Source organism: Mesitornis unicolor, unplaced genomic scaffold, assembly GCF_000695765.1.
Source record: "Mesitornis unicolor isolate BGI_N332 unplaced genomic scaffold, ASM69576v1 scaffold18660, whole genome shotgun sequence".
Classification (NCBI taxonomy): Eukaryota; Metazoa; Chordata; class Aves; order Mesitornithiformes; family Mesitornithidae; genus Mesitornis; species Mesitornis unicolor.
This window is the reverse complement of record NW_010158256.1, coordinates 52062-70014: the sequence shown is the minus strand read 5'-3', so window position 1 is coordinate 70014 and position 17953 is coordinate 52062. Positions and strand designations below refer to the sequence as shown.

General features: G+C 36.4%; 1 protein-coding gene across 1 annotated transcript in view; it reads right to left on the bottom strand.

The window, feature by feature from the left end:
* Positions 1 to 7983: 7983 nt before the first annotated feature.
* Positions 7984 to 17953, bottom strand: part of FCHO2 (FCH domain only 2) — a gene marked incomplete at its 5' end in the record, with an annotated part of 56795 nt that continues 46825 nt past the window's right edge. Inside the window, 7 exons of the mRNA XM_010182992.1 lie at positions 7984 to 8006; positions 8226 to 8390; positions 9792 to 9856; positions 11688 to 11887; positions 12758 to 12890; positions 15048 to 15203; positions 15815 to 15926. Coding sequence (XP_010181294.1) covers positions 7984 to 8006; positions 8226 to 8390; positions 9792 to 9856; positions 11688 to 11887; positions 12758 to 12890; positions 15048 to 15203; positions 15815 to 15926 — 854 coding nt within the window. The remainder of the gene's footprint in view (positions 8007 to 8225; positions 8391 to 9791; positions 9857 to 11687; positions 11888 to 12757; positions 12891 to 15047; positions 15204 to 15814; positions 15927 to 17953) is intronic.

Below are 17953 nucleotides of genomic sequence, written 5' to 3'. Positions count from 1 at the left end.
TTATCTGATCTACTGGTTTAAAAATATTTAGCTTTAGTAGATGATGTGTTAACATCTCTCTTTAGATACTGTTGGATTGCAAAGTATTTTCACCATCTGACTACATAATCCAGATATTATTTAAGAAAGGTGGCAAAATATTTATTGAACACTTTTCTACCTGTTTTGTGTTGTTACTGATTCTGGCATTTCCAGCTAGTGAGGGCCCAGTAACACTGTGGAAAAACATTTTTGGTTCTTTTTCAGAATAAACTCCTTTCTATCACCATCAGATAATCAACATAGCCTTTTCTATCCCCTGTGTTTATTTGTTTTTCTTATCAATCTCTTAGAGTTTATGACTTCAGGGTTTATAGCCACAAGTCTTCCATTATGTCATTGGAGCCAGCTGCATTTAGATCCCCTCTCTGGCTGTGGTTTAGTGAACAGCTGAGCCGGTCATGATGATGTGTTGCTGCCAAAAGGGGGAGATTTCATTCCCTACCCCTTCTCTGCTCCTGGGTTGTAAATTCTTTTGCCTGGTGTTTGCCAGACCCAGGTTCTGGTTCAGTTGTTCTATTGGCTTAACTTAGCATTTCCTCCTCCACCCCCCCCACCCCAAGGTTGGATGTCTGTCTGGCTGGTGAGTTGACTCGTAGACAGATATGATGCATGCCAGAGCTGGTACAAGGTGTGGTGAGTAAAGAAGGAGAGCATGGCCCATGTCTTTTGGCAGTATTAAACTGTTCAACTGGCTCACCATAAAGCTGTAGCCTAAGACTGTTTGTTTGTTTTTAATTAGTGCAGGCATCTCAATCATGGGATTATTGCTTTATGACCATCTAGAAAATCTAAAGGTTGACCTTTTTAAGTACCACCTGTCCATACTATTTGAACCTGATTATAAACAACAAATGTAATCAAGTGAGGGTAACTTGGTTGTCACTAATACTTGGTTGTACAATCCAGCCAGGCAGCTGAAGATGAGGTATAATTTAGGGTTCTTTCTTTGGTGACTACATCAAAGAGTGTTTCATTTATGTTTTCTTCTTTCCACAACCTCTATGTTCCAACCTCCAGTTCTGAGTTCAGTTTGGGCCATTATTAATGACTTGCCCATAATCTGCTCACAGCCAGCAAGCACTGGGGCTTCTGCAGAGTTTAGGACCTTCTTAGAGGAAAGCAACTACTGTACAAAATTATCAGAGCACATAATTTCTTAACTCGGGGAAGTGACAGGCCAAAGGGAATCTCCAAGATTAGATATGGCTGACAGCATATCACACAAATGCTAACAGTATTTCTCTAAGTCAAGGTGTGAGCAGACTGTAAGCAGTTCCAATATAGTACTTACCAGCAGCCTTGTGTGTTTCTGATTTTAAAAAGTATCTGCTGTATCTGTTGTAAACATACAATTCCTGTGTGTCTTTAAATAAAGCTAATGACATCAATAGCAATAAAAACCTGCTACCTTGCTGGGAGAGAGATGAAGACTGCTTTGCTATACATTCACGGTGGAGATACAGAGGCAAGTACAGGATACTTTAGAGTCCAGAGAATAGAAGATCCCTTAACTAAAGAAAAATGCCCAGACGAGACTTAACAAGAATTTTAATTGAGTTGGATAATCCATCTTTCGACTGGACTGATGGGTGATGGCAGATATTGTTGCTCCCTACAAACACTAACCAAGTTCTTACAAATGTTCAACTGTTTTCTTAATTCCAGAAAAAAACCAACCCAATAGATCACAGGCATTCAAATATAGTAGCAGGAGATTCTACATGTTACCGGTTAACTTTGACAGTGCTGATGTAGAAATCTGTCTTGTATTCAAACCGTGTTTTGTATATGGCACAGTATGCTGTGAATACTTTACAGCTTTCATGAAGTGAACGTAGCAGGCTACTGGTGCTGCTGGACATAGGAGCAAGGTCTTAAGGTTCAGTCCATATGCTAAAATAATGGCTTGTAGACTGCTGCGAGGAGTTGAAATAGTGAACATGTCTTCTGGATACTACTGCTCCTGCTGCGTGTTGGTACACACTCACCTTTACTGATGACCTGGGGAGGTGGTATAGCTGAGTCTACGAATGGGCTAGAAATGACTCTTTAAGGGTAAAACTCAGCACAATTTTTGCTTAAAAACTGGTATTGAGTAACAGTCACCAGTTTAAGAAAGCCGCAGCATTTTTTGAAAGCTTTTTTTTCAACTTATGTCAACTGTTTGCTTTTCCTAACCATCGGTAGCATGAAAAGCAGGAGACTGCACTGTTGCTGCCTACACAGGGGACAAAACTTCTTCCTGAAACACAAATTATGGTTTTACTCTTTTTCACCAAAACCAGGTTATTGTAGGACTGTTTTAAGCTGGATGATCCCCTGGAGGAAAGGCTAGAAGGTGCTATTTGCTAAAAAAAACCTCTGAGTTCTATTTCTCCCACTAGGAACCTTACTGTTGCCTGCAAAAAAAGGTGGATGGTTAGTGAACTGTGCTCCCGAAGTACTAGCGTAAGGCTACATGGACAGAACAGCACTTTTTGCAAGGGAAGACATCCTGCACGCTTTCCCATCGTCTTGAAGATAGAAGTTTGGTTTTGAGAAGATTGAGGGTCTCCTCAGATATCTTGCAAAATGCAAGAGAATAGCTGTCATGGTCCATCACCTTGACTTTTTTTAATTTTCAACTTATTTATGAGAAAGTTGTGTCAAATACATATTCTCCTCCTAATTCTAAAGGCAACACTGGAGTTCACATTTGTTTTTCCATGCAATTTGCTTTTTCTGTCTCCTGTGAGTGTACTGTTTGCTCTTTATTACCTAGAGAAGTTATGACAGAGTAACAGCATGTTTGCCTGAGGCCAAGCTCCTTGTTTTTAAGTCAAGCAATCTTCTGCATTTCAGACCTTAAATAAAACTCTATTTATTTTGTCACGTCCGTAATTAAATTCTGTTTTCTCAGTAGAAGCAGACATCCAGCCTACTGTTTGTTTTTAAGTGACTCAAAACACAAAAATGTGATTTTTTTGCAGGAGAAAAGCTGCAGCAGCGTTTGGCCTGGATGTGGGAATAGACTGGTGAGACTTTGGACAGATGTCAGCTTCAGCAATGGCATATCACAGTGTGACAGCCCTGTGCTCACATACTTGAGTACTTAGTGTGTGTTGCTGATCTCGGAACTGCTCAGTACTCAGAAGGGACTCGTACACAGAGGCTGAGGATTCTGATGCATGGAGGAGAAACTTGTGTTCAAGAATGAGGTCAGGTGCTTAGACAGGGGCTGAAAGTTGTGTCTGTTTGGACTTTATTTCTCTGGAGCCTTACAGGAATGTGGATTTTGACAGAGAACCAGAGTGCAACACAAGCAGAAGGTAAATAACAGGTTTTGAGCCTGGGTTGTTGTGGCTTTTTTTTCCTTCCCAAGTTGTATTGGTGCATATTACCTGGACACAATGTCTTATCGGTGCTAATACTGGGACAGCTGTAGTATTTCTGTATTAATGATCGCTATTCATATAACCTACTGGTGACAGTAGTGGGAAGTGGAAGGGAAGGCTGTGGGTATTGTATAAGGAGCTTATCTAATTACAAAGCAGGAGGGGACATCTGGAGGGGAGAATCAGCAATTGTAAAAATGGGCTGCTTTGTTTAACAACAATGAAGAAAGAATTGAGTCATTGGACAAATTATGACTGCTAACTTTCTGGAGGTGAAAAGATGACTTAAGAAATGAGAATTTCAAGAAGGCAGACTGAGTGATGCTAAGAGGAAAGGTTGAATTGTAATCAGAATGGTGAAGCTGGTATGAAGTACAGCTTGTGATTATTAACCTATTTTAAAAAAAACCAAACGGTTTTAATAATAATAAAAAGCTAAGTTATAGAACAAGGCTTTTTAAAAGAAATACAGCTGGGACAATGGCAAACAAACTAATACTTTAGGTTATGATAATTAAAATAACCATCCCAGATTTAAAACCAGAAAGGATTCCAAAGAAGGTGAAAGAAGCTACAAAAAATGAAGAATTTGTGTACTAAATGTTTAATAAGTAGTCCAGAAGAAGCCTCTTGTATTTCTAATATTATTTTATTCTTTAAAGACTGTATGCTTTCTGTTGGTTACTGAATAAACTAAGGGAGAACTTAAAAATCAATATGTCAGTAAACATGGAGGTCAAACTGAGTTGAGAAGGAATACTCAGTAGTGTAATAGTATGTCGACTTGAAAATAAATACTAAGTTTTCAATTCAGATGCCTGGTAATCAGTCCAATCAAGGGCACCACACAGTAAATATTTTGTTTGCTGCTTTAGTACCTTGAACTGTTTTTAGCTTACTCTATGCTTGGAGCAACTCCTGAGTTTTTTCTTGCATGATCTGAAGTAAAATTGCCCTTTCATGACAAGTGAAATGGAAACCAATTATCTAGCAATTTCAAGAAAACAAAAAGTACACAAAGATTAAGATACCTATCTTAAGCTTCTCAAACACACAAGACTTGAAATGCAATCTTTTTTGGTATGATGCAAGACCTTCCTTTCTAGTTAGATAGCAAAACCCACCACACCGGTAACTCCCACGCCGTTCCCGCTGATAATCAAATATCTTAGCTCCTTCAAATACTCTACATAAATATTATTTGGCAGTGGTAGAGATAGTCAGTTATCCCTGAAAAACTACCTGATCGTGTCCTTAGATAATCACAAACCTGCTTGAGCAATATAAATCCAGTTTATAGTAGTTGCGAGTAGTACATGGGCACTGGCTTACAACAACAGTAGTAAAATATTAACAGAAGTGCCAGAGCAGTGATCTCTGACACTTTATGAATGCTAGAACTGAGCAGCGTTGTACCCTTTTTCATCCCTAATGAGTAACTGAGGATGCTGAGGTGGTAGCAAAGAAATCCCTTGTGAGCTCTCCATGCCATAGTCTGTTCTTTGGCCGCTGCCGAGGACAGACTGGGCCAGATGGACCATTTGGTCTGACCATCAGGTGTCTGTGTTCTTCCCTCCTGCCTTCTGGCAAAAGATAAGAATCAAACTTTCCAGCATGACAAGAATGGTACTTATTTAAATGATATCCAGCCAGCTGAGAAAGTAAATGTACTATGTCATTACTTACTAAACTTATACAGGCTGTGCGATTAGTAGGAAATAAACACATTCAGATATATTTGTTCAGTTTCAGCTTTTGATTCTGAGCTCTCAGCTTCAAAGGACTATTCTCAGAATGCTGAAGTAGTACTTAAACTGTCTACTTTTTTGGACTGGTGGAACACAAGAAATCGGAAATAATGACTTTTATCTTGCCACTGAATTTTTTTCCTGTGCACTCAACAAAATATAGGCTTATTAAGGAAGTTAGGGAATGCACAGCATTTGATATCCCTGTTTACAGAGAACAGCTTATGTCTACAAAGTCAAGATTTTTCTGATAAGCATATCCGCAGTTTTCCCTAATCTAAGTTCTTAGTTAAGCATATCAATTATACCTTAGTAAAGGCATAGGCCATTGTACACATTTGAGGCATTCCAGTTTAGTAAAGATGCAACTCTTTGCAGAAGTAATTTTTCCACCCACCTTCTCTGTGGTGTTTTTTAAATATGTAAAAGAGTTTGTAAATTATCTCTACCCCTTATCACTTAAAATCAATTAACACATTTAAAATGTTCAATACAGGCATAGTTTTGTTCAGTCATCTTATTGCTTAGAAGCTCTGTGGGGCTAACTGCAAAAGTATAGGCAATATAAATGAGTGCTTAAATTATATATTACATGTTTATTAGGGGTGCAATTTTTTTAAAATTTACATTTTATGAAAAATCAGAAGTATTTACATTTTTTGTAAGATAAACTTGTATGCTCTAATTTACAGTCTGATGGAATAACAATTCTTAAAAATTCAGATCCTTTAGAGTTGTGTTTACAAATGAATTTTCTTAGGAGGCAGCTACAACAGATATTGCTGTATACACAAGCAAGAACCAGCTTGCTACATATGTTTTTTTTAATCAGATAGTGACATGTACTTTTTACATTGTGTTGGAATTTCTTTACAAAAGGTCTATATAAACTTGTATGGCTTCAAAATTGTAACCTGCACCCAATGCAAATGTATGTATAATCACCTGAATGAAGGCTAGTTTAAAAGTGCTGAAACATAACTACTTCATTTAACTTCGACATGAAAGTAATAGTTGATTAAAAATAACAATACAGTTTTGGGTTTTCATTAATAAAGTATTGTCATGTTAAACACAATTGAACTGCAAAGCAGATTACAATTAAGATTTCAGTAAAAAGACTGTACCATTTTATGAGTTAGAAACTTAGCATTCAAAAAGATTAGCAAATTAAGAGCCAGACTCTTCCAATCAAACCTGCAGTACAGTATATGTGCTTAGTCCTAATAACAAAATTCTCATCTGCAAAAGTGTGTAGTATACATTAAAATTTAGGTAGCCTCTACGAAACTTAATTTATTGTAAAGCTTCAGCAGTCCAATTCTTTACTGGTTCTGCATGAATTAGTTCAAGCATGTTTTTTTGTTTTAATAGAAAATTTGAAATAGATATTGGTATTCAAAATGGTCATATAGAATTCTTATGTGCAGGTTATTGAATTATTTTGCCCCAATACTTTTGATTTTGGCATTGAAGAAACTTTTAATAATGCAAATACATAGATGATTTTCTAGATTAGTGGCTTGCCTTACAAACTTTACCAATGTGTCACTTTCCTGTGCTTAGGCTGTGGCAAGCAGATTAGATGAAAATAACAATATTTAAATTAGTACTTATAAAAAAAAATAATAGAAAAGGTAATACTTATCATCCTGCTGCCATAAAATACCCTTCTAAAATGCTATTCCTCTCAAAGTACTATGTTTACATTCACATCACACAACCAAGAGCACTCAAAGTCCAAAGACTTGCAGTCAAAGTGAAGGGAAATGCTGTTTGCTTTTAAGAGTTTGCTTTGACTATCTTCAGCGATTTTTCAGGATTATCTTTGGTGACATTAAATTTACTGTCTCAAAGTTTCAAAGTCCTGCATGATGCATCTCCCTTTACTACAGCTGCATTTATTGCAATTACCCCATGAGGAAGTAATCCAGTATGTTAAACTTTTAAAACAATCCCCAGTTTTTTGCAAAACTGCAAAATAGATCCCCATAAAATGAATTTTTATAAAGTTGTGTGTATTATACAAACACCGTGCTTACTTGATAAAGAGCCAAACTTTGAAAAAGGAAGTGAGGCACATGAATAACAAATTGAATAGGCACAGGCTTTTTCAAAAGGCACAAATGTTATGCAATTCATATAAAAATAAATTAAATCTACATCATTAATTCAAACAATCACAACGCCCATAAAATTTACTAACTGCAGAAGTAAACCTCTGCTGTCTTTTGCAATTTTGTAAAACATTGCACTTAGGAAAAAAAACTTATATAAAAGAACTTAAATGTTAATAATACATGATACATGGGCATCAAGTTACATTTCCTTTATACATCTCTAACTCAGCTGGTTTTGTGTGAGTGGATAGAAGAACTACATGAGACTGTGTCTTTAAGTACTGGCAAATAAAGAATCTGAAAAATGCATATTACTTATGGAAGGCTCAAACATTTCTTACTTGCTCTCCTACATTTTTAGGTTTAATGTTTACAGTGTAACATAGAATTTCATACTTTCATTACAACTATGGATTACTATTTTGACTTCATCTATATAAATTTACTAAAACTTCAACATATTTTCCCAGATATTGAATATGATCATTTACAGACAGTGTTGACGTTAACTTCAGTGCTATTATAAAGTAATAAAAGTAATTGCAAAATGACTTTTAAAAGTGCACTTTCTGTTCTGTAGTTCAGTCTCAAAATAGGACAATGAAAAAAAAATAATGTATGTTAAAATAGTGTTTGAAAAGTAGACAGGGCAGAGTGAGCTTCTTGCCTTCCTTTGATCCGATGATTTTCACAGGTGCATCAGCAGTCTGCCATATACCGTCCTGAAAAATAATAGTTTTTTTACAGCTGGTAGATAAAACAGATTTTGTCAGTATTTTCCAGAGAGCAGTCTGAGTAACTAGGGAAAACCAAAAAACAGTCTTCCACAATGTTTTAATGAAAAGTACCTATTTACGCATCACTTATAAAACAGTTTCATATTTTATAATTTAACACTATAGAATATATAATGCTAATATGTAAGTCTGTCAGTGTCTTACCAGTGGCAAATCTCTTCTTAAGGAGGGAAAGCCGATAGCCAGTGCCTACAAGCTCTACATCTACTCCTGAAAGGGTGCTTCCTTCACTAATGAATTGCACTGCAAGTGTTGCTGGTTTACTGGGTCCCTCTGAAAGTTCAAATTTTGCCCTGAGGGATCCAGAACCTATAAAAATAAGAAAACTGAAAAGCTGGTTGTTTTGTAAGAACAACATGATCTCACAAAATTTTCAGTAGTTGGAAGTGAAACTAACATGGTTACCTTTGAGACTTATTCCTAGTGGCAGTCCTACACAAACTTTACAAATAGTTGAGAGTACTTGTCTGATTTTTCCAATACTCTGTTTAAGACAAGTTTTGTTTTGTTTTTGTTTTTGCAAGTTTATACATAATGTGTGTATCAGACAGCCTGGTAATCTCTTAGTACTTGAAATACCTGATTGGTCCCTATAATCATCATTTATGCTTGCTGGTCTGTAAGTACTTAAAGTCACCTATCTTGTACGTAGTACTTTTCATTAGCAGATTTAACAGTACATCAGAGCATTGAAATGTTGTCACGATCTGTTTGGATGAATGTACATGACAAAACCAATGAAAGAAATGCAGCTGTACAGTAATGTACCCAGAGAAATTACTATTTTTCTAATAAAGACAAGGTCTAATTAAATACATCCCCCCCCCAAATTTCAGTTGAATTTTCAAAGACAGTGCTGAGGTCTCGTCACTTCAATGATATTATAAAGCAGTATTAGTTCAAGATTACTTTAAGTACATTTCTGTAGTCAATGCAAGGCATTTAGAAAAACTCACTACATTGTCTTTTCTCTAGTTCTCAAACAAGTCTTTTCTCATCCTTGCAAAATATGCTGGGGAAAATGAGATTTAAATAATTAGTAAGAGAATAAAAAATGGAAAGAAAGTGTTTTTACTTCTTTAAAACATCTTGCTATTCTTTGTCAGCAGAAACTGCTAAATGACAAGGAAATTTAGTAACTGAAATGTTACGGGGTAAAAGCAGGAATTAACAATTGAAATTGTTTATGCAATGGCTTGTTCTTGATAAATTTGACTTAAGGTCATTTTCATTTCTTCAGTAGGTCTGCCACAGTTTGGGTAAACTCTACCTGCTTTCCCCTGTAAAAAGGGGAAAAAACTCAAATATTTGAAATATTTGAAAACTCAAATATTCAAGTGCTTTGAAAGTTTGTTCTGTGTTTTATCTCTAATGGCAATTGACAGCTTGCATAACATGTACCATAAAAAAACCACAAAACATTTTAACACCGTGTACACCAGAATAAAGACTTCAAGACATTTGTTCTAATATCAGCAGTGTTTGTGCAACTTTTCCCTTTGTTTCTGTAAGTGTAAGACCAGCATAGTATTAAACACTGAACTGTGAGTACTATGTGTTCATACTCAAAGATGGTGGGAAGAGAATACAGCTGAAACAGCAGAATACATGTGAGTCTGCTGAATACACACGAGATGAAATCAACATCACCGGCAGCCCATTTTATGCTGTTTTCTGTACAGAAAAACAAAACAAAAAAGTTCAACTTACCTCTATTCTCTGACTTCTCTGAAATGCTAGATATTTTCCAATATGCTTTCATCTGGTCTGCATTCCTGTAAGAGAATGGTAGGTAAGTTATAAGCACTGATTTTTAGCATATTATTTCCCTAGATTTACAGACTTAACATTTAAGTGTATGTTACAGACAGCTCTAAACAGAGGTTTATAAAAATACTTCATCATTTTAAGGTAAGTTTATGGAAAACTATACGAATCAAACAGGAAAAGAGATGCGTATGTCTACATTGCCCCAGAGCAGCAAAGCTCAGATGTACACACCACCTTTTATACAGTTGACACTGCCCTATGCCCTGGCTATGGCTCCATAACTGGGAAGTCTCTGTGGTTGCAAGGGTTAAGGGCAGCCCTAATGCTCTGGAAGCAGTTTGAAAGCTGTATCTTTATGCTTTGTGATGACAGTATGAGGGGGAGCAATGTTGATTGCTGTTGAGACTCCTGGCAGCGTGAATTTTATTCCATTTCCATTTTAGTAAAACCAGTTGGAATAAGTGATACACAGTTTAAGGTAAATTCTGACACTGTAAAGGGGCAGAAAAGGCCACCAAACACAAGAGTTTCTAAGCTGAGAGGGCATTTTAACTCCTGGAGCACTTTGCAGTCATTCCATCAAAGGGAAGTCAGCAACGTAAAGCTGTAAGCAGCATGAAGTGCTGATAGGTTTGAAATTGCTTTTGGCATTGGCATAGCAGGAGTGAAATGCTCACATGAGTAGCGTAGATGGTAGAGGTTTCTTGCAGAAGGTCAAGGTATAAAATGTTTATTTTTAAAAGAACAAAAATGCACCACCCAATCACTGCCCTTGCTTAGAATAAACTGAAGATGATTTGGTTAAAAGTATTGCTACCTTGAAATACCAAATCAAGAAAGATTCAGTCTTGCCAGGATTTTTACCACTTAAAATGATACTGTACTACTACTTTGTCCAATTAACACAATTAAATGTATTGCCTTCAGAAACATCAGAACCTATCTGATTTATTTATTTTTGGAACTTTGCTTTATATGGTAAACTCGTCTATAAGTAACAACGTTAACAAAGCCCAACTTCCTTCAACTTGGTATACTTTGCCCTCTTCATGTTAAAAAGACGCCTTTGGAAATAAACAGTCCAGGAATTATGTTACAGCTGGGCAAGTGCCTATGTGCTGCCAAACCACAGGCGCAGCGGTTGAATTCTGCTTATCTTTTGCTCCAAGGGAGCACTGCTCTGCCTCGTCCAACTACGCTCTGCTTGTTTCCATAGACCTGTAGAAACATAATTACCTGAGATCTGTCTCTCACTTTCAAGTGCTACTGTCTTAGAAGGTGGTTGCAGGTAGCTGTTAGTCAGATGATAATCTGAATGATGCTTGAAGAGAAGGACAGTGCTTCCTGGCTAATGAAGAGCTCCTCAGTTACTGAGGTTTGTTTTAAAACCATTTCAATTAGAAGCTAATTTTTAAGCTAGAACAATCAAGAAATCTTTTAAAGTACTACATTTCTTCTACTCTCTATATAACTCATATATATGGATATATTTGTACAAACACACACATAAAATGCTTTTAAAACATTAAGAGATTGTGGTTTCAAATTACTGTATTAAAAATGTCTATCTTGTCTATTGGCCAAAAGAAGGCAAACACTGGAAATTTCATAAAGGCGCAGTTGGAATGGGTGCATATAATCTCATTTTAGTTTACATGAATTGGCTGCACATGATCTGTTTCAGACCAGAAAATACCCTAAACATCTGATACTATGCATTTTACCAAGACAAAAAAATAAGCTGTTTCTTCCATTGACATTTTTAAGACTGTCTATGACACCAATGAATACACCAAAATGAATCTGAAATAATAAAAAGAAAAGTATTAATATTACCATTTTGCAGGTGGAAGTGAATGCATGTTTGTTACTCCTCCATCTACTGGTACCACAACCTGGACATTAGACAGCATACTAGGCACATTCATAGACTCTGGATTATATTTATAATCCACTCTCACGTCAGTAGTGCTAGCATTACATTTCCAGTAAGTTGCAAGATTCAAGGGAGTGGACTGGATACCATTTGAAGACACCTGTAAAAGAATAAACCATTGAAAGCAGCTTAATTAAAATATTCCCCTTTTGGGCAGAATTAGGGAATGATGGTAACAAATACAACTCTGAATCCTGACAAAAGATCAAAAGAATAATTGACCTCTGAGTCCTTAATCACAGAATTCTGAAGACTGTTACAGCCTAAAGTAACTAATGTTCTTTAAATTACAATAACTAAAGAAAAGGTTTAAACTCTCTCTGTGCCGTAAGGCTCCTTCCTGTTCTGGCTTTTTTAAGTCAAAATAGTTTGGTTTAGTCTTGTGTTCTGCCTCACACAAGAAACATGCATGTGGCAAAATGACTTCATCCTTAGCAGTTGTGTACCATACCAATTCAGCTGCCCAAGCAGCTAGCAGCAGAGGACAATACTTGCCATTATGGGACAGGCAGCCAGGCGTTATTTTCCTGCTGCAGGAGGCTTGGATGCTGCTACTTCTGTAGCTGAGCTTGTACTACTGCCCCGCTGTGTATCTGCCACCTTCCTAGTCTACCTGAGGAACCTCTGTCCTGGTGCTTCCTCTCGCCTTTCCTTGGCAGCCCAGAATCTTTTCTGTCTGCCAGAGCTTCCACATGCCAATGCCTAATTTTTTCCCGACAGTAAAGATCTTAAATAGATATAATTTTTCCACAGTACTAATTTCTGCAATCCAAAGAAATGTTTTGTTCCTCCCATCTGTCTCAGCAATTCTGTGTATCTAACATGCTTTTTCTAGATTCAGTATGCCAAGATTTTAAAATATATTAGAAGGATGTGCAAACTGCAATGGTATTACAAGCATGTTTTTTCATGTAGATGGTTGTTCTCAGACATTCAACCATTTCAATGCAGGCCTAAAAAAAGTTTTTACCTGATACTTTAAAACATCCACATTGTAATAGGATGCAGATGGATTCTGCTCTGATAATTTCTTGAGGTAGACAGTTATAGCTTGCATGTTCATCCAAAAATCCTTAGTACTGGAGTCACTTTGTGACTGATCACTACGAAGAAAAAGAAAGGTAAGAGTCAGAAGGCAATACTCAGTTTTATTATTTTGGATGTCTAAAAATAGAGATTAGATATTTCCCCTTCTTCACTATTTCAAGCAAGAATTTGTTCTAATGCTTTATAACACATAACTGTGCCTTCCTAAATACTAAGACAAATTAACTGCTGCTTGTATCTGGGAAAAATTTTCATTTCAGGTTGTGGAGCAGTGAGTTTCCTCCACTGATGATCTGCATCACAAGATGGAGTTAAAGCTGAATTTGGATTTTACAATTAATAAAACACAATTATAATACAATTAGGTGCCATGAAGATGTGTGGGAGGTGGGGATAAAAGTGGCATTTGAAAAAGAATGTTATGCAATTTTGAATTAATCCTAAAATCATAATTAGCTTTGGTTATCACACAGCTTCACTAATGCACTGAATTATGATTTGTGCTGTATGTGTTACCACACTTTCATATATTTGTACAGTGTTAGCTTTCCAAATTTTTTCAATTAAAGGTTATTTTCAAATTATTATAAACAATTGCTTCTCCAATACTTATAGCTGGATTCAATCTTAGTAACAATTCATGATATCACTTCTATGTGTAGGTAAGAGCGCAGATGACTGCAGAAGCAAAATCCTGTTTGGGAGCTACTGGAGCATAGTGTTCTGCAGATCAATATTTTCAGCTCTGGCTGTATAGGCTTATTTTGAGTAAGGATGAAGCTGTTAAGAAAACTGATTTAAAAGCAAAATTCACATCCCTTAAGAATCAAAGACCTCCTCTGAGTGTCTGTGGATACGGTGAGTAACCACATCCATCCCTAAGGAGGAGTGCAGAATGTATCTACAGAGTGAAAGCTGACCACGAGCACAAGGAACACAGTAAATGACTGCAGTGGATTGGATGTCCTAGGAGAGCGACTTACATACCACAAGTCTGTCCATTTTACTTAGAATTTGACTCAGTACACTTGTGTGATTAATGAAATTTCTATTTTCAGTAAAATATATTGATAAAACACTTACCACCACAGAGGCCTTCCACAATTTAAGAAAGTGAAACCAGCAGTAAAATCTTTCTGCTGCTCCACTACCAAGTGCAATTCAAATTAGAAATTCTTATGTCACCAGAAATACCACTTACTAAAAATTTTTCTCTCTATAAATACCAAGCAAACTATACCCCTTGCAGTATATGATGAAAAGTTAAATTATTAGCATACAGGTTTAACTTCATAAATATCCATTACATGCATCCATTCTAATTAGAGGTGAAGTGTTACATCACTCAGACAAGGATACCAGATATTTCCACTTTTTTTTGCAAAATATTTTTCAGTATATTTAATTCTGTCAGATACAGCTCTGCTCACATTTCAGTTATAAACTCTCACGTCAAAAAGCGATTTAACTTAATTTTGCATGAATCATTCATTACATTAAGTATGATCAGAATTAAATACAAAAGAATGGATGCATATGGTTTGATTATTTTAGTAATTTAAAAATTGGAGCATTTAAGAGCATTTAACTTATTTTCAAATAATTTTCAGAAAAATTACATGGAAACTGCTCAGCTGAAACACATCTCTGCTAAATAGTTACAGCTTTTATAACTTTTTTTTAAAGCATCCCCAAGTGCTGTGATTTCAACAATTATCCTACTCAATCAGCAGCCTTTTTTGTTAACGAGTTCTCCCAAATATGCCTGCTACACAGCTAAGAGGTAGTTATGTAACAGATCTGATCTACTGTAGAAATCATGCAGCTTAAAAATACACTAGTGAGTGACAAATGAGATTAGGTGTAGCTCCTACTACTTGTTTTCCATTTAAGGCTACTGTTTCATTATTTAATCTTACCATTGTTACTACTGTATAAAGAAATAATTTATAAAACGCATGTAAAAACACAGCTACATTTACAAACTATTTTTTACGGCTCCTGTTCTACTCAGCACAAGTTTCAAGTCCAGTAAGTAGTCACTGATACTTTTAATGGCAGCAGTGGAGAGAACTGAGATGAACAAGATTAATTCAGGAAATAAAATAATGTATAAGCAAATCAACAAGACTGTAGAGAATTCTAGTTTACAAATACAACAACTCGCATTCTACAAATCATGTAGTTTACTATTATATTAAAAAATACAAAACCTGTATACAAGTTGTGCATTTGGAAGAATCTGCTCTAGTTTGCTTGTGTTTTTTACCCTGAAGCAGAGTACAGCTGGAGATGGGTTGCTGGTGAAGACTTTAATAATCCCACTTGGGAAAGATACAGTCATATCACCAGTAATCTTCACAATGCATCTAGAAAAGAATGAAAACATCAGTTTCATTGCCATTTCATCACTAGTTTTAATACTAATTTTAAAAGAATCACTGTACTCTCACAATCTGATGAACTGAATTAAAAACAGAAAATCAATTTCAAATGAGGGTAATGTGGCACTGTGACAATGTACTATCACTTTCAACTTGGAAGTCAGATGAAATAAGTAAAGAAAAGTTCATCTGGTTAAGCATACAGTAGTCTCAGTGGGTATTTTTCAGGCTTTGAAAACATGACAACTGTGCTTAGGCACGGCCTAAGTAGCATAGCAAGGGATGTGGCAGAGGAATGAGGTGCTTTTAACCACCCAAATTTACATTTAGCACCTACCTGACTATGATAAAAACCCTTCTCGTTCTCAGTGTTCTCATGGAACACATCTTAGTAAAGCTGGGATATACAAACTCCTCATGGGATGCAGGCCAGTACAATAAGTTACTGTTGTAACTTCTACCATGGAACCACCCCATCCCACCTTTGAATCTCCCTTATAATGTATATACATTTTCCCCAAAAATATTAAAAGGAAAACTAATGTGTTTTCTTATTGTAACTTATTACATTCAAAACAATTCACTATTTAACTAACTTTGTGGGATCTGCTCCTTTAAAGTAGGCGTTAACAGACTCAGTAAGGGCTACTGCAACAGGCAAGGTGTCCTGGTTTCCAAGGCTGACAGGGCTGGGACCACGTGAAACACCTAGAATACATATAGTGTATAGGTTTAATTTTGAAAAAGCTTAGCAACAGACTTCAGAATGGTTAACTACATCTGTAATTTTGACAAGAGGTTGCCACCATCAAGGTCACAGTAGCATCTGAATTATTACTTGAAAAGTGTGTAGACAAATATGAACATAGTACAGTACAATCGCACCATCAAAACACTGCTTAGCAGCCTAAGAGAACAGGACTATCAGTATGCCATTATGTAAATGGACAGACACAAGGAAATACATATGAGACAGAAGAACGCTGAATTAGAATGCCTACTGATGAAAATGAAGTCAACAGATTGAAAGGAAATTAGACATTGAGTAGAATACTTAAAAGACGAATCCCTACTGTATGCTTATTTTATGGAAAAAAGTATGATAAAATGATCACAGAAATGAAAAGAATTCATTTAGAGTACACAAGAACTTATAAGCAAATACATTAATATCACCCCACATAAGTGAACCATTGAACATTCTTTGAGCTATTTCAGTCAAAGATTACAACTCCCAAGTGGAATTTGTTGGACAAACCTTTGTAGATGCCTGTGCCAACACAGCACAGTTCCAATGCATAGCTATAAAAATGAACTCAGACCTCATGCTAAGGCTTTTTGAAATGCCTGTGTACAATTGATGACACCTGTTGTCATGGGATTTTACTTCACACCAATTTTCTACATGTGTACTGAATATAAAAGCCAATACTGGAAGTTTGGGGGTTTTTATTAGTTCAGCAGCACAGTGGAGAGCACCTTACTGATTTTTTGTACCACTGCTGAAATGGCCCGTATCACATAACATTATCTATCACAAAGGAGGCACAACCTTTCTTGTTTCATGAGCAATTATTCTTCCATGCCATAAAGTAGAAACAAAATGCTTCTGCATAATATTGCTCATGGCAAACTAATCCTATTTACTGTAAAACAGTGGCTATGCCTTCTGAGCTTGTTCAGAAGCAAAAAGGAAGTTTGGAACTTGTTCTTCACAGAAGGACTAACATTTTATATTAAATTCAGAGTTAAGTGAAAGAAGTATTAAAAGGAAGAGAGTAAAACAGAGCGGCTGGTCTAATTCTGCTCTCTCATACCTCACTCTCCATCATGACTTTTTGCCTAAGGTAGTAAAATGTTCAGAATAATTCTCAGCACCATGAAAAAAACCTTAGTGCAACATTTAAGCCTTCTTAGATCCTTAGATCAAAAGTGATACTCTAGTAACAAGTGTACAAAAATTCTTAGATGAATGAAATATTATGATGTTGGCCACAAAACACTGATTTATTTTTTCAATATGAACAATAGGTTGTTTTTATTCTTTCAGACAATACATGGGTCATGACTCCAAAGTTTTTTCTCTCCCTGAAAAATACCAATAAAAGCTGTGATTCTCAATAGTCTCAGAAATCCAGAAATCATGATTTCAAGAAGCAAGTGTGCAATAAAATAATGACTTAACAACAATCAGAAATCCTGTTTGATGAAATAATGAACTCCAGAAGTATTCTCCACTGAAGCAAAATGTGCATTACTCTGCTCTGGTGAGACCCCCACCTGGTGCCCTGCATCCAGCTCTGGAGCCCTCAGCACAGGAAAGACATGGACCTGTTGGAGGCAGAGGAGGGCCATGAAGATGATCAGAGGGCTGGAGCACCTCTGCTATGAGGACAGGCCGAGAGAGTTGGGGTTGTTCAGCCTGGAGAAGAGAAAGCTCCAGAGAGACTTAATTGGACATTTCAAGTACTTACAGGGAGCCTATTGGTAAAAGACAAGCAGACCGATTTCTTGACTGAAGAGTGAAGTTTATTAGGAAAAATAACACTAATTTTACCTTTTTTTTTTTGGGGGGGGGAATACCAAAGCAAATATATATCTACACATATACTTCTCTGAGATATATTTGAGGAACTACAAATGAGATGCATAGAGCTGTGCCAAGGAGGCCTCACTGCATCGCAGGCTGCAGCCCAGCTTAAAGGTCCAGTTCTAGCACCTTCGGCAGTGTCAGC